General features: G+C 40.7%; 2 protein-coding genes and 1 long non-coding RNA gene across 11 annotated transcripts in view; 1 reads left to right on the plus strand and 2 right to left on the minus strand.

Annotated features, from left to right (window-relative positions):
- Positions 1-1,545: 1,545 nt before the first annotated feature.
- Positions 1,546-14,933, minus strand: DONSON (DNA replication fork stabilization factor DONSON). Its single transcript, XM_054048481.1, has 10 exons — positions 14,605-14,933; positions 12,190-12,267; positions 10,390-10,593; positions 9,786-9,964; positions 6,057-6,235; positions 5,835-5,955; positions 5,630-5,725; positions 4,146-4,344; positions 3,193-3,399; positions 1,546-2,817 (listed from the first exon to the last, which is right to left on the minus strand). The coding sequence occupies exons 1-10, from the start codon at positions 14,893-14,895 to the stop codon at positions 2,680-2,682; spliced, it is 1,692 nt and encodes a 563-aa protein (XP_053904456.1). The 5' UTR covers positions 14,896-14,933; the 3' UTR covers positions 1,546-2,679.
- Positions 2,724-11,976, plus strand: LOC128848471 (uncharacterized). Its single transcript, XR_008447039.1, has 3 exons — positions 2,724-2,844; positions 5,866-5,968; positions 11,795-11,976. It is a non-coding gene; the product is annotated as an uncharacterized LOC128848471 (long non-coding RNA).
- Positions 14,934-16,370: 1,437 nt separating the features above from the next.
- The window catches only part of CRYZL1 (crystallin zeta like 1), a 31,969-nt gene continuing 20,910 nt past the window's right edge, over positions 16,371-27,429 (minus strand). For all 9 annotated transcript variants that reach the window (XM_054048518.1, XM_054048490.1, XM_054048493.1 and 6 more), the window contains 5 exons: positions 25,303-25,401; positions 24,075-24,196; positions 23,435-23,540; positions 20,142-20,187; positions 16,371-19,448 (listed from right to left, as the gene is read on the minus strand). In XM_054048518.1, the coding sequence (XP_053904493.1) occupies positions 19,349-19,448; positions 20,142-20,187; positions 23,435-23,540; positions 24,075-24,196; positions 25,303-25,401 (473 nt within the window). In that variant the 3' untranslated portion in view covers positions 16,371-19,348. The remainder of the gene's footprint in view (positions 19,449-20,141; positions 20,188-23,434; positions 23,541-24,074; positions 24,197-25,302; positions 25,402-27,429) is intronic.

Below are 27,429 nucleotides of genomic sequence, written 5' to 3' on the forward strand. Positions count from 1 at the left end.
AAAATCATGCTCTAGTTCAGGAAGACGAGCATCGGTTGGTTCCAAGATAATCTTCACAACAAGCAGCGCTAGAAATGGTTCAATGAAAACTTGTACTCCACTATAATGTGCAAAGGAACACTCCAATATAAGTATTCAAATTCACAAGCTATAATGCTATCCCTTTTGCCCAACACAGAAAGTGAACCTTTTCAGAAGAGCTGGTTTAGGTTAAATAGTTCCATACAAAAGACTTAAAAGAATAAGGTTACAGCAGAAAGTACTGCAGCAGTAAATACTAGAATTAAGGTAACCTGTGCAAGACTAGTTCCTGCTTAAAGGTGGAGAAAGCAGTATAGATGACAGCAAGTCCTCTACAACCAGGGCAGACTTGACACTCCTGATTTCAAAGTTTAAAACTGCTGCTTGTTTTAACAACCCTTTTAGGTATTTATGCATAAAATGCCAAACAAGCATTATCACCTCTTTTAAAGTAACTCTCAACAAATTAAACTATTGTAGTTGTTTTAAAGTCATACATAAAGGCTTGTGCCTGAAATGTATCCTATTTGTTTAACTCATTTTACCATCAAATTTGCTCATCTAAGTATCATAGTAAGTTAGGGAGGACACTCTATTAGAATTAAAGATTTGTGAGGGTGAGTGGAGTGGTAGACCACACCAGCCTAGATGGGTTGAGATAACATAATTACACAAAACTAAAATCCAAGAGCTATAGTAACTTCTAATGGACTTTCCAACTTCCATGGGGCAGCCTCTTCAGTGTTCTACATGATCTATACCAGGGGTTGGCAACATTCAGCACATGGCTCGCCAGGGTAAGCACCCTAGCGGGCTGGGCCAGTTTATTTACCTGCTAACGCGGCAGGTTCAGCCGATCACAGCCCCCACTGGCCGCAGTTCACGGTCCCGGGCCAAAGGGGGTGGCGGGAAGCCGGGGCCAGCACATCCATTGGCCCGAAATAAACCACAGCAAGTGGGGGCTGCGAGCAGCCGAACCTGCCACGTCAGCAGGTAAATAAACTGGCCTGGCCTGAGGGTGCTTACCCTGGCGAGTCGCGTGCCAAACGTTGCCGACCCGTGATCTATACTGTGTAGTAAAAAGCATTCTACAGTTCTCCAAGGATCTGTGTCAGTTTTTTAGAGTTACTTTCAGCTAAAGTTGGGACATTTGGGTTGTCGATTGGAGGACAATATCCACTATCTACATAAACCTAGAGCACTGATACTCAGATCTAGGTGGTTTAGAAGCCAAATTAGCAATCAGCATTACCCAAAAGAGACAATAGTTGAATTCGTTGTTCCATTTACTATAGTACTATATATTGATATTTAAAACAATATGACGGAAATAGTCTTTTTGCTGTGAAAACAACAAGGAGTCCGGTGGCACCTTAAAGATTTACAGACTTATTTGGGCATAAGCTTTCGTGGGTAAAAAACCTCTGAAGAAGTGAGGTTTTTTACCCATGAAAGCTTATGCCCAAATAAATCTGTTAGTCTTGAAGGTGCCACCCGACTCCTTGTTGTTTTTGGAGACAGATTAACACGGCTACACCCTGATACTTGACATTTTGCTGTGAGGAAAACAAATTAAATGAGTATTATTTTATCAACTACAACTGGTTAATAGAGTAAAAGCATCCTGATTGGTTAATAATTAAATCAGTGTTTTAATATCACCTGCTGCAGGAGACAGGTTAGTCACTTGTGGCTTGTCAGTCTCAGTTGTTATCATTAACACAGTGTGCTTTTCATTGTTGAATCCTTTCACAATGTACTCTTAAAGTGACAAATTACCTGTCACATGAACAGGTTAGTCGTGGTTCAGCTTTGGCAGAATACAATCATAACGAAACAGCAGGTTGCTGTTTAGATTCTGTTGCAGGTAAAGCTATCCAGTTTCAGAGTTAACTGAACATAAATTTATTTAACTGAACTTACCAATAGCATTGAAATCCTTCCCTTTTAGATGACAGCTGTGCTTCCAGTTACATTTCGTTACTGCGAAGAATAAATGTTACTTGGGAGGGACACCACTCTCTTTTGCTTTAAGTTTCATAGTGTAAAGGAGTTAAGTTATCACGGGTAAGTGTCACAACTTGTGATACTGATTAGATTAGTTTCTCATTTTATACCTTTAAAGAAATGTGAAGGTTTACAATTACAATTCATTGAGCTATCATGGTTTAATCTAGAGGACAACCACTATTTAATCCAATCATTGTCTTTATACTGGAACAAGGAATCATTGACCTCCAGTGTCCAATAGCAGAGGAGCCACTTCACCTTCTGTAGAAACTAGAAATGGTTCCTCTACCAGTTCTGTACTCTTAACAATGGTGAAAATATATTAACGCTTAAGAGGCCCTCACTCTTATTCTAAAGAAGAGAAAACACAAGATTACTGTGTTTATAAAAATTTTATTTAAAAACATTAAAAGACAAATGCAGCTGTTGCAGGTTTTGAGAGGGGCAGTGTTCTTGCTGGACTATTCAGAATATTTGTTTTTCCACTGAAAGTTGCCTTATAAGCAAGGATGTGTGCAACAGAAGTTCTTACCCACTACATCCAAAAGCTTTTGCAAGTAGGCAATTCTCCCTTCCTGGTACACGATAGCATCTGTAGAGTGTTGACCAAATACTACTAGTCTCATTTCATGAATTAAAATAGCATACTTAGGATTTCCAGATGTAAGCATAGTCTCTCATTTCTAGGAATCGTATAGAAGACTTTCCTAATGTTGGAAGTTGAATCAATTGATCCAACGTTTTAAGATGCAATCCACACTTAGTGAGGTCCTTCCACATAGTTTCCTGTAGAAATTCAGTTTCACAAAAGAGGTAGGTAAGATGCTTTTCTTTCAAACTACTAATTGTATTTTATACCCATTTTTGTGCCAATGAGCAGTAGATATTGAAGAGCTGCCTAGTCTACGGGTGGAGTAGCAAATGATAGGGACTGGGTTAAAGCCATCAGTTTAATGAACATGCTTTTCCACTGTTACGACTAGGAATCCCAGCCTCCTCACTATTGATAAAACCTTGTAAACTGGTTACTCTAAAATGGCCAACAAGTGGGCGTTAGCCATTATCCCAAGTGAAGAGCAGTTTTTTCCATTCAGTAGTCTCATTTCTAGTGATAAAAAAGTATTAACCCTAACATGGAAGACACCCTTTCAGTCTACTTACCTTATTTAAGATTCTCTCTGTGTTAGTGTTAAACACTGCTGTTGGCTCATGGGTGTATAATACAGCAGAAAAAGCTCCCCTCTGTGCAGATTTGAGCAGCATGGTCAAAGTATGCAGACAATGAGGCATGACAGGACCCGTGATCTCCAAGCTAAATATATCATTATAACATGAGTGAACCGGTGTTTTCACATTGATGCTTCGAGCCTGAAGACAGTAAGTTACATATTCAGTGTCTGATACATCAAGATTAGTGACAAACCTTATTTTTCATCTACTTCAAAATTAGCTTTAATTCAAGGTTCTTAAAGCACTTTATGAATATTAGACATTAAGTTATTCATGGGCTATAGTGTGATTTTTATTATATAATATACTAAACCCTAATACACATGAACACTACACAATATGGTAGGTAGAGTGCAACTGCATGGGGAATGTAGTTTGAGAGAATGTAAAAAAACCCATAATGGAATTTGGCCATGATACCATAATTAATAATACTATTCTTTAAGCTCCTCTGCCTCTTACGGACCATTGGTAAGGCACTGTTTCAGATCATATCTAAAGTGGGCAGCTCCAGCAGCCAACATAGCTCAAGAGATCTAACCAGATTATCAGTACAACAGGAGTTTTAAGAGAATATGTGAAAAGAGCACCCTTAGTGATTGGGGAAGGGGGGGAGAAAGGTGGCAAGTATTGTTTTAATCCTGTGTCTTGAAGGTGAGACTATGTACAACTAAGCCTCCAAATCCTTTAAATCTGTGCTACAACCTGAAACCCCAATAGAGAGGTTTGTAATTAAACTGCTAATTCAACATCAAATTATAAACAGCACAAATGGCACCACTAAGATATCTCTGGAGGGGCAGTAACCACAAAGATATATGAAGGAACAAAGCCTTCCCGAAGACAGACAGCACCAGAACATCACTCTTTCCTTTGCGTTTTACCTTGAGCATTTGCATTGTTGCACCTCGAAAAGCAACTGGGGACAGCAGTGTTGGTGGGAGTCCTGCTTGAGGGCCTGCAGCAGCTACTAAACTCTTACAGTTTATCAAGAAGTTCAGCAACATGAATGTGTTTGTTCCTTTCACTAATGCAACAGATTCAGGCTTGTGATCCACTTGCACTTCATTTTTCTCTTTACGGCTATGTTGATATGGGTCAAAGGAAACATACAAGAAGTTTAAGGGCATCAAGTGCACCAGACCAAGAATTAGTCAAGTAAAAATTCACTGAAAAGAGGTCTATGCTAATCTACATTTGCTCTGGAAAGGTAAAGAACTCAAAAATAGCTTAGGCCTAATCTTTAGCTTCATTGAAACCATGAGGCAAGGAATGTTCTCCAGATTGTTTGTTTTGTAATTAACAAGTCATTAAAGGGCAATTGTTTAGTTTAACAGCCATTCATGGAGAGCCTTTACTAAAACAGTTTTGTGTTTGTGGTTTTAGAAAAATTGGAGTGTGAAATAAAAGTACTGTTCCCAGTTTTAGGTTTGTACTAGTACATTATAAAAGTTTGTGCAGACATATCTTTAACCAAACCGTCAGCTTGTCTAATAAAAGTCTTCCTACTGAACCATTCTGGAAGGTGACAAAACAGCTTATGATCTGTAGGGGTGAAGTGTCTTTGATATCACCACACTGGTCATGTATAGATTATTGAAAAGGCAGTTGAACAAAGGAAATTTCACCTAGCATGCTATGTATGGCTTTACAAGTGAAGTTTGCTGATTATTCCTTATCTTGGCAGAAACAGGTGGAATTGGTTCTTATATCAAAATACAAAAACGCATCAAGTACAAAGACACATGCCATAATAGTTTGGATATGGATGTGTAGAAATACCAGTTGACAGAAAACCTAGAACTGACATGATTTGTTGACATTTCATCACAGGCACCCACCCTGTAGCTGTATAACAGGTGGTATATTTCTGTTATGCCACATGGAATCTATACTGCCTAGTATTGGGTAAAATTTATAACCAGATAAGCTTGAGACAGAAACCAATTTTTCCATAAAAAGAAAAATGTACTTTAAATACACAGGTAAGAGAGAATGCAGTTACTATTACTCTAAGCCTAATCAGAACGCAGGTCAGTAACAGGTGTATTTTCACTCATTATGTTTTATATTGTGATAGAATCTATGTTAATATTTGGTACAATAAAAAGTGTAGTCACTTAGTGATCCTGTAACAATATTTTCTGCTTTAAAAAAATGCAAACCCGCACTGTTAAGTATAGAAGGAGATACAGCATTTATGAACACTTACTGTAAAAATCGTATCACTAACTGAAAATTCTACAGAATCATCATTATTGCACAGTCATTGATGAACTACGATTCAAAAACCACCGATCTTCACAGAGAAATGAAGTACTCCAATGCATGTTTTTGGATATAGTATATTATGGTAGTCAAAGGATACAGTTTGATAGAAATTGCATCTGGCTTTTTAATCTTGTCTTGGACTCCCATCTCCTCAAGCCAAGAGAAACTTTCATCGTCACTCACTCCTTGTTCCCTAGGAAAAACAGATTAAGATGGTTAAAATACTCCACATTAATATCCATTAAATTGTCTAGGTAGTGGCAAGCGCATTTAAATTCCAGACAGACAGTTTTGTTACATACTCTCCATCTTCAGTATTTTTGCCTGTTTCAGGACTGTTAACTTCTGTATCCAAGTTTGTTTCGGAGTTTTTCTGTGTCTTGCTCCTAGTTTCTTCTACCCAAGGTAAAGAAAATTCTATGCCTGAGTAGGGAAGGTAAGCAAATGAATGGTTTACATATATAACTGTTAGAATGTGAATTTTGTATGTTATTCAAATCTCATTGGAAAGAACTCCGTCTTACCTTCATTTCTCATGGCTTCCCTTAAACCCCTGGTTGTGGGGGAAATAACAGCTGTGATAACATCACTTCCTGCAAGGCCTGCTGCACGAAACAGCACAGTAAATTGGTAGGTACAAACATAAAAATAGGGACACAGCTTGGCTTTGAGAAGATTATATAGGGAAGTAAAACTGACAGACCTGCAGGTTAGAGGAAAGAGAAGTTATAAAATTTTAGATGACCATTCTGTAAGAGATTTTTTTTAAACTATTGCCACCTACTAAAACAACCACCTGGATCTCAAATAGGTTGAAATAAAATACTCCATAAAGTTTCTCAGTTTTAGGGTATTGTAGATAACATGCACCTAGTATTATCAGGTTTGAAAGAGGTGATCTTGGAACATCTAGGGCCAAATTTTCAGGACTTATCATCCACTGTGCTGAGATCTTTTGATAAAGTCTGGCCCTGATTGTAGATGCTGAGCTCTTTTGAGAAGTTTACTCTTTAGTGTATTAATTCCCACAAAGCATTAAAGGAAACTTGTTAATAGTTTTGCAAAATTCTCTCCAATCAACAGCTAGGCTTGGAAAGGCATTCAACACAAAAAGTTAGCTGTAGAGTCTTAAGACTGGCTATTGAGAGTACTCAGCTCCCTTTACTATGGTAGAAGGATTTTATAAGAACTTTGCATGTCTGCTTCATGTAGCCATGAGAAAGAGGTCGTCCTACTGTAGTAACCTTCAAATTTTACAAACACCTATTTTACAAGTGATCAATTTTATGAACCATTTTTCCCAGTGGGGGGGGGGGGGGGGGGAGGAGGCACGGATTGGGGGTAGGGGGACACACAAAAATAATCACTAAGGAAAGTGGTGTCTATGAAGAACAAGTCAATATCTCTTTACATTTCAATGCATCAGAAGTTGCTTTGCAGTGATTCGAAGGCCAAGAAAGCAATGCACCATACTGCAACATATGCACTGTACCCTATGGTAATTTTGAGGTGTTCACTTTTAAGACCTCCTCAATCCCCACTAGTTTGTAAGATATGGATTCTATTGTAGTAGCTATTGTTCAAGAGTTGCCTCTGTATTTACACTTGTAGAATATGGTGTCCCTGGTGACGAGCTGTGAAACTACCTTGATAGAGTTATATGCAGTGTTGTCGTAGCCGGGTGGATCCCAGGATATTAGGGAGACAAGGTGAGTAATATCTTTTATTGGACCAACTTCTGTTGGCAAAAGAGACAAGCCATTTCACCTTGAATGGTTCCTTGAAACGTGTGTGTTAACTATAAAAAGAACAGGATACAGACTAACACGGCTGCTACTCTGAAACCTGTGTTAACTATGTTTGCTAAACAATCTGTTCCACCTTGTACTTAACGGTGTAGTAAGTTTTTTTCAGACCTGCAGAAGAGCTCTGTATAAGCTCGAAAGCATGTCTCTCACAACAGAAGTTGGTCCAATAAAAGATAATACCCTCACCCACATTGTCTCTTTGATAAAGTTATGTCCATTGGGAAGGACAATGAGAGATCTCACATGAGGGTCATCAACCTACTCTACTTGAGAGAGTGCAATCCCCCATCTGTCTCAGTTTCTTCCCCCAAACCAGAGAAGCCTGATGTTAATTTGAATTCCAAGATAAAGAGGAAGGGGGGAGGACTATCAGTGCAAACCCAGAACAGTTATTGGTAAGTAACCTTTCTTCTTTGAAAGCCTCTGTACATTCCCCCTGTGGGAGATTAGCAAGAAGTGCCCCATCAGAATGGCAGATGGTGAGTTTTTAACTGAAAAGGACTGTAGCACTGCTCTCTGAAACTAGGCATTGGAGAACGATGCTAAATCCAAGGAGCAGTGTCTGGTGAAAGTGCATCAAACTCCAAGTCGCTCCTATGCGCGACTCCACCCTGGGAACCTTCCTAATGCTTGCTACGGACACTGTGGTGACTCTCATGGAGTAGGTCTTTAAACCAGGAGGTACTGGATTCTCAGATAATATCTATACATCTCCTTAACCAGTGAGAGTCTGTTTGCTAATGGGCTCTCTTTGGCATCTCTCCACATATGCGATAAAAAAACCTATTAGATTTTCTAGAGGCCATGGTCTTTTCCAGATAAGAAAAGAGCACCCTCACTAGGGTATGGAGGTAAGTTTCCTTGGGTAGGTATGGGGTTTGTTACGAACAACACGGGGAAGGGAAAACATTGATAGGTGGGATCCTGAGATCACCTTAGGCATGAAGCTGAGCTGGGCCTAATGGCACACTTGTCTTTGTGGACCACAGTGTAAAGGTTTGGTGATCAAAGCACTAAACTCACTAACCCACCTAGCAACTGTACCTACAGATGCTCGAGATGCTTACACTAGAGGCTCACGGGAAGGCCCCATTAGCTTTGTTAGACAAGATTTAGGTCCCACAACAGCAGAGGCTCCCTAAAAGTGGTGATGGGAGAATGTATTCACCATGCCCTTCAAGAAACTGGAGACTGTAGGCAGAAAGAAGATTGGTTTGCCCTTAACCAGAGAAGAGTCCAAGTTAATAGGCGTTGAGATGCCTGGCTCCAGAGAATTGTGGAGAAGAGGTGACAGTAGTGCAGTTAATCTCCAAGGCCCTTGTAGGTTGGAAAGTATGAAAGAAGAAGAGGGATGTCCCTGTCCCTTTCTTCTTCTACTTCTGCCCCTCTTGTGAGATGAGCTTCCTCTTCTATTGCCTTTTCCCAACAGGCACCTACATAGACAGGTGTCTGCAGTGGAGGAGAGATTTGGAGTCAATGTCAAGGGCAGCAGCTCTGAATGAGGAGTAGGCTGTGAGGTGGTCAGTTCTTGTGTCATTGCCAAAACTACTGATGCTTTCAGAGGCAGTGTCAGTTTGGTCTTGGGTGCTGCTTTTGATTTCCCAGCAGTGCTGGATAAAGCATTTGCTCCTAGAATGAGGCAGAGGAGATTCCATCTTGGGCCCATGATAGAAGGCAGCAGAGAGGCTGGACTGGCAAAGTGAGTCTTGTGTCAGAGAGCCTCAGCAAGGAGACTGGTCTAGGTACCTCCAACAGAGCCAGAGTATCAGGCTGTAGACACTGAGAAGCCAAATGAACCTGGAGACTCAAATGTTTCCCCATTCCAGCGTGGGGAGTGAAGGTGTGGGAAACTGCACAGTGGGTCATCGAGTAAATCTTTGTTCAGCTGTAGAAGGCACCAGACATGAGTGACAGTCTCCAGTATGATTTGGAGATAGGAGGTACGCCTCTTGAAATCTTTATGGGGCTCTGGCCCTGACATGACCCTAGTAAGGGGCCAAAGGCTCTTGAGATAAGGGCAAGCTATGTATACTAAACTATCCTATACTACTATACACCATCTTCTTATTTTCTCGTAAGTTAGACTAAGGGAAGATCTAGCCTGAGGACAAAAGCAAGATCTGTTTGCTTTCTTTGGTAGTGACAAAAACTGAGGCATTTGGGGGATGCATGCACAATCCCTTATACAGAGTAGGGTGATGATGTCACCATCATGTGAGGTCTCTTGTGCACCCCTAATAGACACTGCTTTGAGACAGTTCTGCAGCTCAACAGAAGGGATACCACATACTCACAAGTGGGAACACAGAGACCCTCAAAATGATAAATATTCTTGGCAAAAGTGTTTTCCACAGGAATGAGGACAATAAATATATAATTAAATTAAAATACAGTAATCCAAGTATTTGGGTTTACCAAATCCAGAAGTTTTTCAGTTCAACTTACCACTCACTCATTAGAACCTGTTGCAGTGTTTCATCATGTGACCAAAGACTAGTCTTTCCAGCTATTTTCCTATCTGCTCCAATACGAGGGAATAGCTGTAGCCATGGCAGTGAAGGGTGAAGCCAATAAATAAGACTTTGCTGGAATGCACAGCGGAGTTCCGTGGACAGCTTTGGTTCCTAGATTCCAAACACAGTGTTTAATAAGATTGTCTATCTCTCTGAGAAGAAAGATATTACCAGTCTCCTTTTCTGGCACTTCAAGCATTTATTTTACATTATAAACCTAAGGTCTTGTCTACTCTAGTGAATAGCCCCAATTCAGCAAGTGGTAGGCAGCAACTAGGGAACCGCACCAGTACTGTTTGCACTGTTGTACACCCAGTTCAAGGTCTAAACCTTAATTTAACAACCTCACAGTTGTTGCAAACCCTGACTTTCCTTTTTCTGCAGTAGGTGATCAGCACTGGTGCAGTTACACCAGTTGCTCAATAAGGGCTATTCCCAGTGTACACAAGAACTTAAATAAAAAAAAACCCTCAACAACAGATCCTCCACACCCAGTATATCCATTATATTTAACATGATTACAGCAGAATGATTACCTGTATGCTTTGTGGGAAATTGATCGATGTTGCTCTACAGTGCTGGGCAAATCCTTGAGCTTCTTCTTGTGCCTTTAAATGCTCTGCCCAAGTAAAAGGTTGGGAAGAAGTGAATAGAAGTCGAGTTTTAATACTCCAGTCTGCAGGAAATTCTGTGCTTGGTGAGGAGGAAACATCAGGTATGGAAACAGGTAAATGAAGATCCTTACAAAATAGAAATAATGTAAAGTCAAAATACAGGAAAAATATTTTTCATCTAAAAACTATCAGTCAGTGTTTTCGGAAAGCATACAGACACTCATGATTCAAGGCATAAATCAACCACGGACAAGGGTTAGGGAAAGTTTTTTCCTCAGAGAAAAAGTTATTTCATAATTGGCCACTATGGGGGTTTCTAGCACTTTCATTTAAAGCACCTGATACTGGCAAGCATATAAGATACAGGAATTGATAGACCACCGATAGGAGTCCATGCAAAGAAAGCATGTAAGTCCTTGCAAAAACAACTTTTACCTTTATTGCACTGGACAGAAGCATTCCTTACCCATTGATTGCTATGACAGTAAATATAAGTACCCAGTACTTAGTCATTGTAGAGGAACACACATGTGAAATTTAAGTTGTTCCTTGTTTACAAATACCTTAAACTGTTAACATTTATGATAATTTTAGAAAAATGTATTTTGTATTTCAGTTTATATCAATTAAAATAGACTAGCCAAAAATCACTGTTTTGAGTCACGATCACTTTCCAGCTCAGATATACATACTTCCACAATACTGCAGTGTTTGGGTTACAAACGGCAGGAGGTTTTCATCCAAATAAAAACAAGTTGTTTTCATTGACATCTTAAGAGACTTGTCTATGTATTTGTTGTTGTTTTTTTATTAAGTTTAAGAAGATATGAATTCTATGCCAGGTCAGACCAGTGGTCCATCTGAGCCAGTCACCATTGTTGGTGACTGGACAGTACCAAATGCTTCACAGGAGGTGCATGAAATCCTTTAGGCAGTAAGGGATAACTGTCCCCTTAGAGAAAGTTTCCTCCTAACCCCTGATACAAGTTGGCTGAAATCTAGATTTTGACTGTCAATTTGAAATCTAGAGATTTCAACTTCTGTTGGTGAGAGAGAGAAGCTTTTGAGCTTTCACAGAGCTCTTCTTGTTCTGAAAGAGCTGTGTAAGCTCAAAAGCTTGTCTTTCCTCCCAACAGAAGTTGGCCCAATAAAAGGTATTACCTCATTTACCTTGTCTCGTTAATATCCTGGTACCAACACAGCTACAACAACACTGCATACAACTTGAAATCTAGTCAGCTTCAAAAAGTTAGTTTCAGGAATTACACCCTACTAAAGTCCGTTATCAATGTTTGTAGTTTTACATTTTATTATTATTTTTTTTTAGGGGTTTCTCTCTTCTGTTACAGCACTGAAATATCTATAGGGACAACAGGGGAAGTGAATGACTATACAAGCAGATAAGAAAACGGTTATAGAAGTTTCTGTGAGAGGCGCAAATAGAAAAATTATTTCAATTTGTTTACATCTCTTTCTGTTACAGTAAATTTACATGTGTCAAGTAATAAAGATTTCAGACAAAATATGAATTTTAAGTTGGTGTCAACTTAATACTGAACTTCAAGACATTCTAAGAAAAAGTCCTAGAATTGTAACATTCTAGTAAAATCTAGATGACACTGAACAGAAAGCTACAAAAAAAAAAAAAAAAATACAAAATGTAAGCTTTTTCTGCATGATGAAATGTTAAACACCCCAAAAACAATATTTATGGCTTCCTACATTGGTTAATGTGGTATCTGCTCTTTCAGAACACTCTTCTTTCCAGGTGGATTTATTTTCTTGAAGAGGATCTAAAAACTAAAGAAAGAAAGAGTTATTAACTTAATCTAAAGTACAGCAAAGTTGAGAGTTAAATTGACAATTTTGTTTTAATTTTGTTTGATCTTTAAATGTAATTTCATGAGATATTTAAAACTGACAATTATCAATAGCACATATTAGAATATTTCACCCTCTGGTGGTAACAATTAAAAGGCATTTTGCAGATGTAAATACATTCGTAAGTTTAGTGATTTTCTTAGATTGTACTCCAAACGTATTGGAAAGTTTGGGCTTGGAGAGTCCCCTTCTTCAGCTAAATAGCTTGAGAATTATAAAAATTGCACTACTGAACATACACATCCTCCTTTGTGTTAGTATAGTATGGAGCACACTAAATGAGAGCAACAAGCAAATTTTCCTATTGTGCCTTTAATTGTTTTATACACAGATACAATACTTTTGTGCAACACCCCTCCCCACAACCTTAACAGTTAAACCAGTGGAACCTGCTTCTCCCTACCAAAAAGCTTTTCTTAAGTTGTATAAAAGTGGCTTTAATTCTACATATGACAAAGTTTTAAAAAGCCTTGTAAGTAGTTCACAAAACAGCATTACCCCACTAGACACTTCTCCAACCACTACTCATAACGGAGCCTGGGGGGGGAGGAGGGGGAGGAGGGGCTAGATTTACAGACTTCAAATAGTCTGAAAGATATCCACTTGACACTAGGACAGGGTGTTAATTCCAGTAGGAGAATATATTGATCTCCCCTTCTGGGATTTCACTAGGTGCAAGGGTATGTAGTGCTCTCTGGGCATGAATTTAAACTGGTTGACAACTTTTTGCCCAAGAGTTTGCTGCCCCCCCTTTTTTGGGAGGGGGGTGGATGTTGGGGGGGCGGGGGAGGAGAAACCAAGTGGCTTTGACTGAATTTTTTTATTTATTAAAAAAGACAAAAAGCAAAAGTGTCTTTTAGGTCCCAACCACCACCCGACTCACTTTTTTTCCCTTCAGAGAGAGGGAAAAAAATTCCAACCAGGGATGGGATGCTATTTACCAGAGGTGGACTTTACTAGGTAAAATCACGGTATTTACTGCTCCAGGAAAAACTTGTTTGTCCCAGTTTAAGGCATTTTCTATTTTAAAAACGGTTTCGCTAATGCATACTACCTTCTATTTAGTTTTAGTTACATATTAAAATTGTGATTACATAAGTCAGTATATTAATTTAGGGTTGTATAAATAAAAATTAAAACTGCAGTGGGCTTAATATATGTAATTATAATATTGAACATCAGAATGTCCGTATACACTTCGGTTTGGTATTTTCTCAAGGAAGTTGTACCTGTCCACTCATATTTCAGTTTTCAATATTTTATCAACAAAAATCAAAAACATTTATTTGATTGTATGAAAATGGCAATAATGCAGAGTTGTAGACTAGAAGCATTAAGTAATCAGAAACATGCAGTATTTCAGACTATCAGTCCAGGTCCATTTGGCCATCCAGCATTCGTAGCAGCTTTCTGAACCTTTTCCTCAGCTACCAATGGATGTACCCAAAGTTTGAAGAGATTCATTCTATGCTTACCAAACTGGCTGGACACGGATGAAATTCCTTCCCCCAGTTTCCTGGTTTAAACTGGATTTAGGCCAGTATTTACCAGCACCCTGTCCTAAACTAGTTTTTCCTGGGAAATTACCAATGCTGATTCTAACTACACCCCAAAACCTCCCATAATTTTTACAAAAATAAAGTTATTTCAATCAACTCTAGTGCTATCGATAATTCCTAGCTCTTTTTATCAGCAGATCTCGAATGGTCGTCTACACTGCCGTAAGAGACCAGTGGCACAGCCACATCTGCCCTGTATCAGCTAACTCAGGCTGGCAGAACTCAGATTAAGGGGCTACAAAATTGCAGTGTGGATGTTTTGGGCTTGGGCTGGAGCCCAGGCTCTGGGACACCCTCCCCCGACCAGGTTTCAGAGCCTGGGCTCCAGCTCAAGCGTCTACACCTCCATCCTACAGCCCCGGCCGCCTGAGCCCCAGTCATCCCACTAGGGGTCTTCTATCTACTGCACTGTAGACCTACCCGAAGTGCTTTGCAAAGGTCAGCCAGTACCCACCCTACTGAGGGGGGACCCAAAGCTCAGCGGGGTGCAGTGACCAGTGGGCCCCTATTAGTGACAATGCCAGAAACACAATCCGGTCTCCTGAGTCCCAGCCCATTGCTCTGTCCACTGGACCACACCGCCCCTATTAGCGCTCCCCCCTCTGCTAGAGGGGCTGCGGAGCAAACCCGACCCCACCCAGCCAAGCCCCTGGGGGCGGGGGTCCGCCAGGGTCCCGTAGCGCGGGCGGGTCGGTACCTGCCAGAGGGGGTGTCTGGGGGCCTGGCTCCCCGGCGGGGGCCGCTGCCCCTGCAGCTCGGGGGTGTCCGGGGAGCGGTGTACGGCGGTGCCGGGGCGCGGCGCGTTGTCCAGGCTGGAGAAGGGATTGCGCCGCCCCGGTCTGGGGAAAGGGCGCGGGGCGGCGGCCGGGTCCGCCTGGGGGCAGGGCGGGGAGGCGGCCTCGCTCCTCCGGGCCCTTTTCCGCTTCAGCCGCAGCGTCTCCGGCGGCCTCTTGAAGCCGGGCGAGTAGCCGGGCACCGCGGCGCACATGGCGGGGCCGGGCCGGGCCGGGCGCTGGCGGGAGCCGGGCTCCGCTCTCCGAATTCTGGCGCGCAAAGCGGCGAGCCCCGCCCCGGGGCGGACCGGCGCCTTCGAGCCTCCCCCGGGGCCCCGCGCTGCTGACGTGAGCAGCGACCCTCCCGTCTCCCAGAACTGCCTTCGAACGCGGGCGGACACCACCGAACTAGTAACATTTGGTTCACGTTTGAAAGTTTTCTTTGCATCCAGACGATTTAGAGACTTGCTTTTCTAAACGAATTAAAGCTTAAACCCTGGCGCACAGAAAAGTGGCTGGGGGTAAGGTGTACAGTATACCCCCTAATTTGAATCTTGCATACACCCAGGCCATCTGCGTGTATTTAGGGTGACCAGACAGCAAGTGTGAAAAATCGGGGTGGGGGGGGGGGGGTAATAGGAGCCTATATAAGAAAAACCCAAAAATCAAGACTGTCCCTATAAAATCAGGACATCTAGTCACCCTACGTGCATTGTATATTCACATCATATGTGCACCTCACTTCTCTGCCACCCATACATATACCATCTGCACAGTGTACATACAGTACACACACGTGTCCCTTATGCCAAACCTGCACTCCTACATATACTATACTCACTGTATGCACAGTCCTGTTAGTATCACACACCTATAACTCACACCAATCATGTCCTGACAGGGGAGCGAGAACTCTTCTTTTATTGCAAAAAGTATTCACAAAGAGGTAATTTAAAATATAAATAGACTGATTTTGAGAAAAATAATAATTTGCAATTTCAAACTGGACTCAATGTCTATACCTTTACGCTTTTGACTTACAGGGAGAGCTGGAGGACTGATGTCAAAACTGGGAGGGGGGAAAAAAATCACTAAAAGTACCAAGATGCTATTTTGCAACAATACCACATTTATCCGATATGTAAATAAAATGGTTGGCATGGCGTGGGCAGCAGCTGTATTTATCTGATAATGGGAGTCTGGAAAATTCCAAATGCTTCAAACAAGATGGGCAGAATGTGAGCCCAATTAAGCTTTTGAAAGACGGAAGGTCTACTACCCACATCAAACACCAAAGGAAACAGGCTGTAATCAAAGGTAGAGGGAAAAATGGTCTACCAGATATTAAAATAGGAGGCTATACACTTGTGTTCTTATATTATTCAACCACAAATACTGTGTAGGTACTGGCTAAGTAGCAGCTGTTTACTACTCCTTTTGCTTGTTATATATGTAATGGTACTCAAAGGGCAAAGCTGGGTTCCGCTTTTCACCAGCACAAGCTATTTTGATCTGCTCCTGTTACACTCCTTTGGGTCTCTGTCTGACTTTAGACTATATTTCCAAACTGCACCAATTTTTTCCATTCCAGTGAAGAGTCAAACCCACCCTAATATTAATGATAATCTCTTTAAAGATATTAGGAAGACAGCTCACTCTTGCCCAAGGAAAAATATGTATATAAGAGTAATACAGAGGAAAAAAAGATTTATTTGAAGATATATCAAAGCCATTAATTACAGGCTATTTACACAGTAGCCTTACATGTTTACTAGAATGATATATGCTAAAAGAAGCAGAAATGTTATCTAAAGGGATAGAACAGGGAGGAGTCTTTCACACCTGGGCCTTGTCTACCCAAGTGTTTTTCCTGGCATTAGTTTAGCACTGGTGCCACTGCTCTGTTGTGGAGTGAGCTAGTGTAGACCCCATGCAGACATTTTTATCACCGTGTCAAAAAACCTACAGCTATCCAGAGACTGAGGCCACAGAGACAGATGAATTCAACACTTCTTTGGACAGACTAAAGCAAGTGTGTCGTGCTGACCAAAACTGCTAGATGAATATCCAAAGCAGATGCCATTCTGCCTACCAGGTCTTAGAAGGCTCTGCTGCACTCACAGGAGAGGAGAAAGCAGTCAAGCCAGCCTCATCAGGAGCTGTGGGAGAAGTACCAGCTTAGAAGCCTAACCGGTTCTTCCCCCAAGAAAGTGTCCAAATCCATATCTGGCAGCACTCTGACTTAGTAAACTAGACTCGGCTGAAAAATCCCTTTAGGAGCCGCCTTCTTCTTTACTGGAAGAGACTTTCTAGGGAGGACAACAGGAGCTGCTGGGTGCTCAACACTTTTGAGAATCGGGTCTCTTTATTCAGATGTTTAAATATGGATTTAGGAGCCTAGCTTTCGGCTCCTATTTTTGAAAAACTTGGCATAAGTCTACACGAATAGCTTTAGACTAATTTTAGGCTCTATATAAGTGTATCTAAGCTAACACTCCATAGAGAAAGAGAATGAATTAATTTCATAACTGCTCATGTTGATGGAGAGAGGAATTAAGGGATAGTTAAAAGGGGTGGGGCATTTATACCATCAGTCTATTGTATGTAGGGTTTGAGGGACATGCATATACCCTCTAACCATCACTTACTGCTTTAAAAGTTTCCAAGGACATACGTGTTGGCATGCCACTCCTACAGTGTGTGGGGCTGTGGAGGAAATGTCAAGGAGACTATGCTGTCACGCAATGGACCTAGTTCATTCAAATTCACCAAAACAATTTGCAAAATGCTTTCCCCCCATTTATGAGACCAACAGTCAAAATGTACAGAGTACGGTAAAAAAAATAATCAGACTGATAGTTCTAGGACCTATAAGTCTCTCAATTCTTTTTTCCCTTTGCAATTTTATTGTTACTTTTCTAGTTTTGTTAAACCGATTCCATCTTTGTCATTACATTTTTATTTCCATTCCCTCTATTCTCTCTCCTTTTATTTTGTAGGCACTGAAACTGAAATGAAAGTGAGAGGAGAATAAATAATAAATATAATACACTGCTGGATATACCATGGGTTCAAGACTGATTTCAAATAAGAGAGATCAATGCCTTAATGTAATTTTATATGTGTATGTTCTGTATAAAACAGTATCTGTTCTCAAGCTTGCATTATATCACAAACGGAAAAATTAGATTTTTTTCGTACTTCTTATAACCTGCATTATGTGATTTACTGAGGACATGCGATAATCCCAGTGACTAGAAAAACAGCATACCAAGGTAAATTGACATACTGTTAAGGTACAGTAGAGAGAAAAGGTGGGTAAGGTAATAACTTTTATTGGACCAAATTCTGTTGGTGAGAGAGAGACACTTTTGAACTTACACAGAGCTCTTCTTCAGGTCTGGGGGGAAAAAAACAAAACAATTCCCAGATTTGAAGAACAGTTCTATGTCAACTCAAAAGTTTCTTTCTTTCACCAACAGAAGTTAGCCCAATAAAAGATATTACCTCACCCACCCTGTCTTTCTAATATCCTGGGACGAACACAGCTACAACAACACTGAATGCTGTTACTCAGGATTAAATCTAACAATGTAATACCTAGATTTCAAAGTGCACGTGCTCACACTTTGAACCATCCCCTCCGACAGTGATTTAGATTGTACCCAACTGCTCTATTAATGGCTTCAGATCTCAAGCAGTAACAAGCAGTGAAGCTGTAGGACTCACTGAAAGAGCTGTAGGTTTTTCCTTGAGGATGCATGCTGGTGTGTGTGGTGGTAAAAAGGAGAATGGTGTTGGACAAGCTGATCTCATGAACATTAGTATATGACTAGTTAATCTTAAAGAGCAAAAGTGAAAGGGTGTAAACGAAAGAACACAGAAGGTGTTTTAGGAATGATGTCAGAGATGGAAATCCAGTTTACATTTCCTACTCTTTAGCCATATAAAAAGGAACAAAGTCTATGTGCAATAAAGTGCATTGAACATTAACATGAATTGAACACTAAAGCGAAAGACTGACCTCATATCTGTGTAATCTTTCATTCACTTTTGTCTACCTTAATTTTATAGCTATATAAAAGTGTGATGTTATGAAATGGTTGTAGAACAGTAATTCAAATCTTAAAGGGACACAATAAACTTGAAAACAAATCAGTTTGAACCCCCCTCCCCCCCCAAAAAAACCCCAACCTTGTTACAAACAAGTTGTGCCTACCCCTAGAATCCCTCTGCCAATTTTGCTAGTTTTACTACTACATTTTCTTATATTTTAATATTTTTCTCTTCCCTGTTTAAAAAGAGTACGTCAAAGACTGAAGCAGACTATTCAGATAGTGTCGAATGCAAAAAATAAAACTGAACAATCAGAAAAAATATTTTTTCCTCTAACCTCAAAATAATCTTAGATGTTACTTATAACAGTAATAGGAGGAAAAATCAGACAGATGTGATTTTTAAGTTAATGGTATCTCTTTAAAGTTGTTGATGGAATCATTCTATTAGATTTGATACAGGGAAACTAAAAGTCTCAGTACCAAAACATTCACAGCCCAGACGCTATCTTCAGACACTAGCTACAGAACTATTTGAAGTTGCACACCAATTTACTTCTCAAATATATTACATATCTCTGTCTCCCAGTCTTAGAAACAAGGAAATTGTGCTTCAGAATTGGATGACTTGTCTTTTTCTTGCTTGATTCTTCTGAACTATTTCCATAGAAACTTTGGCTTCATACAATGGGACTGGTTCATCCAATTGAGGCCTAAAAGGGAGCAATCTGTCAGAATTGTCTGGTGTGCCTGTTCAGATCAATAAGAAACATTCCAAGACTATTGCTGTAGACTTTACATTTTACAATGTCAACTTTACTCCTTAAACAAAATGAAAATGTTATAGCTCTGCTAGGATCCCTGGAAAAACTGCAGAGCTGTAAAGCAAACAGGAAACAGAAGTTGAATTCAAGATATCCTGAATTTTTTTTTGGTCGGGGGAGGGCTACTCTTCCCACTCTCTGTGTAAGCAGTGAGGGATCTCCCTTTTCCCACTTATGACAGCCTCAAATTTTATTGACTCCATCATTCTTCTGCCAGAGGAAGCCTAGAAAGATCTCCATTTAGAGCCAGCAACACTCTTCAGTCAGGTACTGTTGAGCACCACAAGGTATTCTCTCCCCCCAAGGAAAGAATGTGCTGCCTCTGCTGGATTTCCAAGCAGTGCTGATCCAAGGAGAGAAAAACCAGGAACTGGACCCAAGTCTTCCATGTGGTAATGCTTCAGGCTAGCCACACGGATAGACCATAGTTTCATATAAATGATTCAATACAATTTTTCTCATAACGTAGCACTTTTGAGTTGACAATATAGGTGGCAAGAGTTTTCTGAAGAATAGTTATTTCTCAGGTTAAAAACTCAGTATTAATCAGAGTTTGTTTTCACTATGGTACTTCTGTCTTACCTGAAAATACTATTTGATAACTTCTCCATTACATCTTCTAAGATACGTATCTGAGAGGGCTGTTAAGGTAACAATATATACACAAGGGGATGATCTTTAAGTCCACAGTTCTGCAATTAGATTTGCCCTGGGCAGATCCATGCATCTGTGCAGAGCTCCGAGGGTCAGAGCTTAGATGAGATGATTTAAAGACTGAAAATAAAGTTAATCTGAGGTCCGTTTGATTATGTGTTACAAACTATGCTTCCTAAAACAAAATAAACAAGGCAGGTAGACGAATGTACCCTCTAACAAATACATCATCAGTTGATCTGCCACAGTACCTAGGAGTTCTAGTGCTGTATCATAACAATTTTAAAAATAAAACTTAAGTTTTACATGATCTGTATGGTGTTACAGCACTAGTTACAATGTCCATCATTAAACAGAGCATGGTGGTTCCCATTCTTTGGAGAATAAGTATGATAAATTTTGGTATGAGTAATCTGTATGAATGATGGATAGCTAGTTGTCCGAGGTAAAAATCAAGACAAGTCTGGGAGCAGAAAAACACGTGAAGCAGAACATATGGATTTACTACACTGTTAAGGACATGTACAGTGTATAAATGCTGTGCACATTTTCAAGAAATCTATTTTATTTAAACTAATCACCAACACTCATATCAATGGGAAAAAGAGGGTTTTACTAAGACTATGTCTACTTTACAGACATTACAGCGGCACAGCTTCAGCTATGCCATTGCAAGGTCTCCCATGTAGCCGCTCTATGCTGATGGGAGAGAGCTCTCCTGCTGGCATAATGAAATCATCCCCAATGAGTGGCGGTAGCTATGTCAGTGGAAGAGTGTCTCCCGCCGACATAGCCCTGTCCACACCGGTGATCAGTGAAACTTATATCAGTCGAGGGTGTCGTTTTTTTCCATACTCCTGACTGACAAAAGTTTTACCGACAAAAGTGCTAGCATAGTCATAGTGGTAGTCTTTAGTATTTTTGCCAGTCACCAGAAAATGTAACTTAAAATTGAATGAATTCAAGAGTAATCAATTTAGTATTCAAAATGTAAGCCATTTCAACCTGATCTCCATGGGATCTCTTCCGATGTTTTTTTTCTGCAATATGTTCACAGTGCGCAGATCACATACATATGTTCAATGTTTCGATATAACAATTCAGGGTAATGCTGTTATTCTGTTTGAACAACTTGTGGTAAATAAAGTATGCTCCTTGATTATAGGCCAACATAAGAGCTTACAAAATAAATCCTGTTTGTTTAGTTAGTTTAAGAGCTAAGAACACAAACTGTATTTCTCAGAATTATTAGTCATTTTTAAATCAGGAAAAGTAATAGAGCTGCACTGAAGTGTCAACAAATAACTTTTTAAAAAGGATATTCATGATTACTTGTTTCCCCACCCACACATCAATGTTCACGTAGACAAGCCCTTTGGTGTGCTTAACTTTGGTTAAACTATTGTGCAATTTAGTTGGGGGAGGGGGACTTCCTTTGCTTCAAGAGTCTCAATGTAGTTAACTCCCTTTTAGAATCCAGAGACTTAATCCTTACATTCCTGTTCTGCTGAGCTGCAAAAATGATTCAGCAGATCTTGTGATCTGCAGTGCTGTGCAGAAACAAGGAGGGACCTTAAAACCATCATTAAATTTGCAACAAAAGGTATAGATATTGTTTTTTATAAAAAGAGCCACTCATCTCTCCAACAGCGCGCACATGCACACAGACACACAGGGCTCAACAGAATGTAGGTACATAGAATTTGCAAATAGGGTACGATTTCTTAAAGTACAGTCCTTATGAAGACAAAATTAGAACAATGAGTTATTAAATATTTCAGTTTAGTCATTACAATGCAAAAGTTAAGGTTTGTAGATGATAAAATTAATGCCTAGAAGAATGGAGAACAAGTCATCCCTACAATTTAAAATCACAGACAAGACTTGATTTAAGGTGCCAGATCCTCAGCTGGTGTAATTCAACACAACTACATTGCCTTCTATGGAGTTAAGCTGATTTACACTGGTTGAGGATCTGGGCCCTAATATTTTACTTTCTTCAAAATATTTGTTTTAGTTTTCTGTTCTGTTTTTCCCAAAGTACAGTAACTCCTCACTTAATGTCGTCCTGGTTAATGTTGTTTCATTGTTACGTCACTGATCTTTTAGAGAATATACTCGTTTAAAGTTGCGCAATGTTTGTTTATAACATTATTTGGCTGCCGCCTGGTGGCGAGTTGGGGCTTGGAACCAGGGTGGGCTGGCAGCCCCCCCATCAGCTCCCCTCCACCACCACCACCAGCACCTCCTGCCCACTGGCAGGCCCCGCAAATCAGCAAATCTCCCCTCCCTCCCTGTGCCTCCTGCCTGCAGCAATCAGCTGTTTTGCAGCATTCAGGAGGCTGTGGGTGGAGGAGGGAGTGGGGAGGAGCAAGGACACAGCACGCTCGGGGGGAGAGGTGGAGTGGGGGCGGGCATAGGGTAGAGCTGGGGGTTGAGCACCCCTCAGCACTTTGGAAAGTTGGCGCCTCTGCAGCTGTGCATGTGTTGTCTGGAGGAGGGAGTGGTGCACTCCAGCGGGATAGCATGGGTTCATCATCATGTTCAGTTTCCACAGGGAAGTGTTTGCAGCCACTGCCGTGCGTCTATTGTCTCCTCCCTCGGTGCTGCCTTGTAGAGTGTGAGGCTACATTAACAATAACGTGTTAACCCTTGAGGGCTCAGCCGAGTGCTAGTTCATCATTTAGCAGCAAGGCATTCCCTGGGAAATATCCCACCTGATATCAACACAGTTGCTTTAGGAGAAGCTCAGGGAGCTCATTAGCAGGTCCCCAGAAAATCCTCTGATTAGAACTCGTTTAAAACTTGTGCTGTATATGCATATAATTTTTTTTGTCTGGCGAAAAAAATTTCCCTGGAACCTAACCCCCGCCCCTTTACATTAATTCTTATGGGGAAACTGGATTCACTTAACATCATTTTGCTTAAAGTCGCATTTTTCAAGGATATAACTACAACGTTAAGTGAGGAGATACTGTATACACTTAGAGGGAATCTACATAAAAAGTTTGGTCATAGCAATAATGAAATATACATACAATGATATTCCAAACAATGGTAAGTATGTTTCTGAAGTAGCAAAACATTTAACCACATGGTTAAAATTTAGCATATGCTTAGGTGCTTTGTTAGATTAGAGTATATACTAGTAGTTTTCTCATAATTTTCCCCTCCCACAAGCAGATTACTGGTTAGCGTCTAAAATCACCATTAAAGGATATAAAGATACTTCCCTTGTTGCACATTTGACAAATTCCATACTTCATCATTCAGAAAAGAGACTGTGGCTCCCTTAAGAAACAAGCAATGGCTATCTGGAGGGTCCAACTTAAACAAATTAATGGAAACATCATTACAGTTTCTCAAATGAAAATGGTATGAGCCAATCAGATTACTGGATGATTGATTTATATTTACTGCTAAAAGATGAGAAAAAACCCTTCCAAATCTATCAGAAATTAACTGATTCATAATAGTTACAACAGTGTAATTTTTTTGAAAAAATGGTACTTGTATGACTGGCAAATCAGTTCAATACTTTGAGCCAAACAGAATGAACCCTTCAATAATAGTGTCCATGCTATTACAGTAATTTCTTTTCTACACCACCACCACTCATACAAAATGACACTGTGATTTGTTATATGATAGAAATAAAGACATTTATTAATGTCCCGGGATAAATACTTGCTGCGGCTTTGGAAGTAAACATCAAGGTTTGTGTGCTTGTGCATGTGTGTGCACAAATGGATAGATATTATTTTAGCAGTGGGAGACCATTCATCTGAGAGACAGAGTTCTATGGACATTTGGTCTAAAATACTTTGTGGTTAAGAGTAACTTGCAGTATTTTGTCCTTACCTGGAGGTTTTTCTCTGTGGTTACCCAGTGTCCTCCAACACTAAGAAGTGTAATGATATCATGTTTGTGTGGCAGCAGTTGCGGTTTTAATGTTGACTCATCTTCTTTACTGTATAATCTCACTTTAAAAAACAAAAGCAATACAAATTATGTACAATGCCTAACAAAATAAATTTTATGTTCAGTTTCCGCTTTATCAGAAAAATATGTTTTGCATATATAAGAAACAGAATCTCATGAAGATTTCTCACTGAAAAGCACATGACTTGTACATTTTACATTTTCCTTATTCTTGTTTTTTCAGTTCAGTCTTAAATTGACTCTAAATGTATTTTTAATGGGGTGAAAAACTGTTTTTGAGATACACAGTTTGCAGATCAGTGTAGTAGAATACAGACCAAAACAGATGCATGGCAGTGATTAAATACAGCTGAAAATGTTTTTAGTGAAATATATGCAAAAGCAGAATCTCTATGAAGCAATACCAGTAACATTATATTAATATAGATTCCTTTTAATAAATAAGAGCTCAGTGGAAGTTTTTCTAGAAAGTCCCACAAATGTTTTAATTACCATTAAATAGTAATAAAACCTGTTAACTATAAAGCAAGTCGTATTCTCAGCATAGGAGGTTTATTCACGTTCACTCTGGGCTTTAATGCTCATGCAAGGTGCTGACTGACAGCACTGGAGATTTATGTCTTTACTTTATCCACTAAACAGCAAAAACAGCAGTAGTAGAAATTTCCTCCATGCTGATTCCTTTTCAAACTAAAAGAAAAGATAGCAGCCAGGATTTAGATGATGAATTTTATTTATTTTAATGATCAAAAAACGTCCCAGTTTTAGTCATTCAGCACCATATATTGTCAATGGGAAATAAGTTATTTGCAATATAACTGTCCAAGGAGTTTTATTTAAAAGTAACGTAATTAGTAAAATGTTCACTTAACTAGTAATATAATTAGTAAAATGTTTACTTAACAACTAATACTAATCTGTATGACTGTGTAGTAGTACCAGATACTTCCATTAAAGGGTGACAATCTCATACGCTTAAGAAGGTCTGGCATTCAGAGGCACAAGTGCATTTGCACATTGTGGGAGAAGAGACACACAATTGTTGTTTATTATGTAGGTGTGTTTTTTAATTGACGTGTTTTGCATTTTGTCAAAAATAAAAATATTTAATACCACTCAGCAGAGCAATTCTGCAGCAGTTACAAACCTCCAGCATCTAGGACAATATCCACTCCCAGCCCGCCTGTTTCCTCCAAACAGCTTTCTGCCACATCAATCTTACCATTTGAGACATCAATGACTCGAGCTAGACAGGACAGTAAGTTTGGTCAGTTACAGTAAGAATCTAGAACTTAAACCCAAAGCAGAACACATACAAATGGAGTTTCTATTCTTTAAAATGAGCTATGAACAAAATTGCAGCAAAGCAAACAAGTCCAGCAGTTTCTATTCTCCAAATTATTTAAGACCAGTGATTGAATTTACTTAAAACGAACGACTAAAGTATATTTAACAGCATTTAAGCTCAAAATGAAATATATAGTGGTGTTTATGACAAGACAGCATTAAAAAAAAAAATTATCAGTGATCAAAATTAGATGATGATGATAGAGGTAATTAGCTATACCAGGGGTTCGCAAACTTCTTTGCACTGAGACCTCCTTCTGACAACAAAAATTACTACACGACCCCAGGAGAGGGGACTGAAGCCTGAGTGGGTGGGGGAGCCAAAGCAGAAGCCCAAAGGCTTTAGTCTCAGCCAGGGGACTTGTAATCTGAGTCCTGCTGCCCAGCGCTGAAGCCCTTGGGCTTTGGCCCCGGGCTGTGGGGCTCAGGCTTCGGCCCCCAGCAAGTTTAATGGAGTTGCCAGGACTAGCTTAGAACAGGGTCACGACCCACAGTTTGAGAACCACTGGGCTATACTATAGAAGCAATATGGACTAGAACAGTGGTCTCCATACTCTGGGACTCACCCCCCTAGCGGGGCGCGGAGGAATGTTGAGGAAGGTGTGGCTGGGCCTGGGCCAGCCCACATGGGGGACGGGGAGGGAGTGGCTCTTAGCCCCACTCTGCCCCCTGCTTGGCTCTGGCCCTGCCCCCAACCCCAGCTGCGGCCCTGCAAGCCTGGCTCCCGGCCCCCGACCATGGCCCAGCTCCCGGTGGGGATGGGGATGGGGGAGAGAGGGGTGAGGACAGGTTCCATTATGGGTAAGGGGAGGGATGTGACGGGAAAAAAATGGGGGCAACTGGACTAGAGGAATGATCAGAAAGTCATCATTTTTAATCATGGTTGTGTCATTGACTTGCTTTGTGGATTTAAGCAAGTCACTTGATCGCATTGCATCATTATCCTCATCTAAAATAACCTTGCAATAATGATAACACTTAATTACCTACCTAACAGAAATGCTGTGAAGATTAACATATTACATTTTTTATATAGATTTTAACCTGTGTAGTGCTATTACACAATATCACATTAAAGAATGTTTTCTTGCTCACGTTTCAAAGTTTTCTTGAACAAAAAGGTGTTGATAAGGTTTACCTTGCACCAACTATCCAGTAGCTCAGGGGTGGGCAAAGTTTTTGGCCCGAGGGCCACATCTGGGAATATAAATTGTATGGTGGGCCATGAATGCTCACAAAATTGGGGTTGGGGTGTGCGAGGGGGTGAGGGCTCTGGTTGGGGGTGTGGGCTCTGGGGGGGCTGGGGATGAGGAGTTTGGGGTGTAGGAGGGTGCTCTGGACTGGGACTGAAGGATTCGGAGGGCGGGAGGGGGATCAGGGCTGAGGCAGGGGACTGGGGTGCGGAGAGTGGCTCGGGGGTGCAGGCTCTGAGCGGTGCTTACCTCAAGTGGCTCCTGGAAGCAGTGGCTTATCCCTTCTCCGGCCCCTACGTATAGGCATGGCCAGGCAGCTCTGCACGCTGCCCCATCTGCAGGCACCACCCCTGCAGCTCCTATTGGAGCGCCGGAAGGGGCTATTGGAGCGGATAGGAGCCGGAGCTGGGCCATGCCACAGCTTCCAGGAGCTGCATGGTGCGGCCCCTGACCCTGCGCCCCGGCTGGACAGCGGGAGCTCACAGGCCAGCTTAAAATGGCTTGTGGGCCAGATCCGGCCTGCGGGCCGCAGTTTGCCCACCCCTGCAGTAGCTGTCTACATACAGTTATGAAAGTAAGACTGAAATCTACGATTCCAGTTGCTGGAAATCAAGAAAAATTAGGGTACAGAAGTAGCCAATTCAAACTTTTTTCCAGCTTGTGGAATAAAATAGACATTTCTATTTAAATAAGCTGCATCAGTAAAGTTTTTGCACTTTAAATTAACATAACTG

Source organism: Malaclemys terrapin, chromosome 1 (assembly GCF_027887155.1).
Source record: "Malaclemys terrapin pileata isolate rMalTer1 chromosome 1, rMalTer1.hap1, whole genome shotgun sequence".
Lineage (NCBI taxonomy): Eukaryota > Metazoa > Chordata > Testudines > Emydidae > Malaclemys > Malaclemys terrapin.

What these genes read in the sequence shown, in the direction of transcription:
- DONSON (XM_054048481.1), bottom strand. Translation starts at nt 14,895, where the DNA reads ATGTGCGCCGCGGTGCCCGGCTACTCGCCCGGCTTCAAGAGGCCGCCG. An exon ending in ATTTCCCACAAAGCATACAG is followed by an intron (nt 9,965 to 10,389) that starts GTAATCATTCTG and finishes TTTGGAATCTAG; the next exon opens with GAACCAAAGCTGTCCACGGA. An exon ending in GATGCAATTTCTATCAAACT is followed by an intron (nt 4,345 to 5,629) that starts GTATCCTTTGAC and finishes ATATCAACATAG; the next exon opens with CCGTAAAGAGAAAAATGAAG.